This window comes from Eimeria acervulina, genomic scaffold, assembly GCF_000499425.1.
Source record: "Eimeria acervulina Houghton genomic scaffold, Eah_scaff297, whole genome shotgun sequence".
Lineage (NCBI taxonomy): Eukaryota > Apicomplexa > Conoidasida > Eucoccidiorida > Eimeriidae > Eimeria > Eimeria acervulina.
The window spans coordinates 32,501-34,615 of NW_013549905.1; the positions used below are offsets into that span (position 1 = coordinate 32,501).

At 53.7% G+C, this 2,115-nt stretch overlaps 1 protein-coding gene across 1 annotated transcript in view; it reads right to left on the reverse strand.

Annotated features, from left to right (window-relative positions):
• Positions 1–2,115, reverse strand: part of EAH_00031500 (hypothetical protein, conserved) — a gene marked incomplete at both ends in the record, with an annotated part of 7,120 nt that overhangs the window by 4,130 nt on the left and 875 nt on the right. The window contains one exon of the mRNA XM_013396092.1: positions 1–1,109. This exon is cut by the window's left edge and continues 107 nt beyond it. Coding sequence (XP_013251546.1) covers positions 1–1,109 — 1,109 coding nt within the window. The remainder of the gene's footprint in view (positions 1,110–2,115) is intronic.

Here is a 2,115-nt window from a genome sequence, read left to right on the forward strand (position 1 = left end):
GCTGCAGCAGCTGCTGCTGCTGCAGCAGCGGAGAAGGCAAGTCAATAGAGAAGCTGTCCTCGAGCTCTTGGTCTTCATAGCTTCCGTGGCGCTGCTGCTGCTGTTTGCGGTGGTGTTGCAGTTGCTGCTGCAGTTTCTGCTGCAGCAACTCGTTCTGCTGCTGCTGCTGCTGCTGCTGCTCTTCGTTGCTGCTACGGAAGAGATCTTCTTCTGATGAAGCCCACTCACCTTCTTCACCCCAAGCGGCGCTGAAGCCTGTCTCTTCTTTGTCTCCATCATCATCCTGCTGCTGCTGCTGCTGCTGGTGCTGTTTGTGTCGCTGCTCGCGGCGTTTGCTGCTGCTGCTGCGGCCGGCCCGCTTGCCTGCTGCTGCAGTTCCTTCGTTGCTGCTGCTCTGTGCCCTCGTTTTGCTGCTTCGTGGTGAGGCGCTACGTGCCTTGCGTCTGCTGCTGTCCTTGTTTGCTGCTGCAGTGCTGCTGCTGCTGCTATCTGCTTCTGCTGCTGCATCTGCTGCGGCATCTGCTGCTGCTGCTGCTGCTGCAGATGCACCAGTAGCATCTGTTGTATCTGCAAATGCATCGAACCCTGAACCCCAATCTGGAAGCGCCTGCTGCTGCTGCTGCTGCATCTGCTGCTGCTGCTGCATTCGCTTGTGCTGCTGCTGCAGCACCTGAGGCTGCAGCTCTTGCGGAAGCAAGAGCGGCACAGGTACACCTTGTCTGCGTTTATTAGCAAGAGACATAGCAGCAGCAAATTCGTAGCAAGAAAGGCAGCCGTCTCCATCAGCATCAACAGCTGCCCAAACTGCAGCAAGATCAGCAGCAGGAAGCCCTGAAGCAGCAAGCAGCGGCTTCAGCTCAACACCAGACAAGAGACTAGAACCCCTCCCAGCAGTATCTGCTGCAGTAAAGAGAGACACATAATGCTGCAGCTCTTCTGCTGACGGTGCATACGATACTGCAGCAGCAGCAGAAGCACTGGACAGGAATGCTGCGCACACACACATACACACAATCCTACTGCTGCTGCTGCTGCTGCTGCTGTGGCTCCGGACGATCAGCTGGCGTTCTTTCTCACTCAGAGCGCTGCTGTTGCTGCTGCTGCTGCATCTGCAGCACCATTAGCAGCAGCAGCACCAATTGCAGCAGCAACAGCATCTGCAGCAACCTCCACTGCAGCATCTGCAGCAACAGCATCTGCACCAGCAGCAACAGCTGCAGCAGCAGCAGCAGCAACAGCAGCAGCAACAGCAGCAGCAAGTTTGAGGGGTGTGGGGTGTCCTTACGGCTGGGCGGCTCAGCAGACCTCCAGGCGGAGGAGACGCTAAAATTAGGGAGCGCAGGGGGAGGGGGAGCATCTGCAGCAGCAGCAGCAGCAGCAGCAGCAGCAGCAGCAGCAGCAACAATGCAAACACTGCGGCTCCTGCCACAGAGTCAACGCCTCCAGATGCAGCAGCAGCAACTGCAGTACGAGAAGCAGCAGCAGCAGCAGCAGCAGCGGTGAAACGAACAGCAGCAGAACCAGCACCAGCAGCAGAACCACAACGAACCGCAGCAACAGCAGCAGCAGCAGCAGCAGCAACGGCAGCAGCAGCAGCAATAGCAGCAGCAGCAGCAGCACACCTGGTGCGCATGCGCGGTGTATGTTGAGGTCTTGCTGTGCGTACGCCACCATACGGCAGGCGCGAGCGAAAGCAGCAGCATCCAACCTAATAAGATAAATAAATAAATATAAATAAATATAAATATATAAATATAAATAAATATAAATAAAATAAAATAAATAAAATAAAATAAATTATTTCAATCACAAAAAATTGCATTAAAAAAATAATTAAATCCAACAAAACAAACAAATTAAATTAATTAAATTAATTAAAAAGAGATGAGCAGCAGAACCAGCAGCAGCATTAGCTGCAGCAGCAGCAGTAGCAACAGTAAGACCAGCAGCAGCAACAACGCCAGCATGAGCAGCAACACCAGCAGCAGCAACAACACCAGCATGAGCAGCAACACCAGCAACAGCAACAGCAGCAGCATCAGCAACAGCAGCAACAACAACAACAACAGCAGCAGCAGCAGCAGCAGCAACAGCAGCAGCAGCAACAGCAGCAGC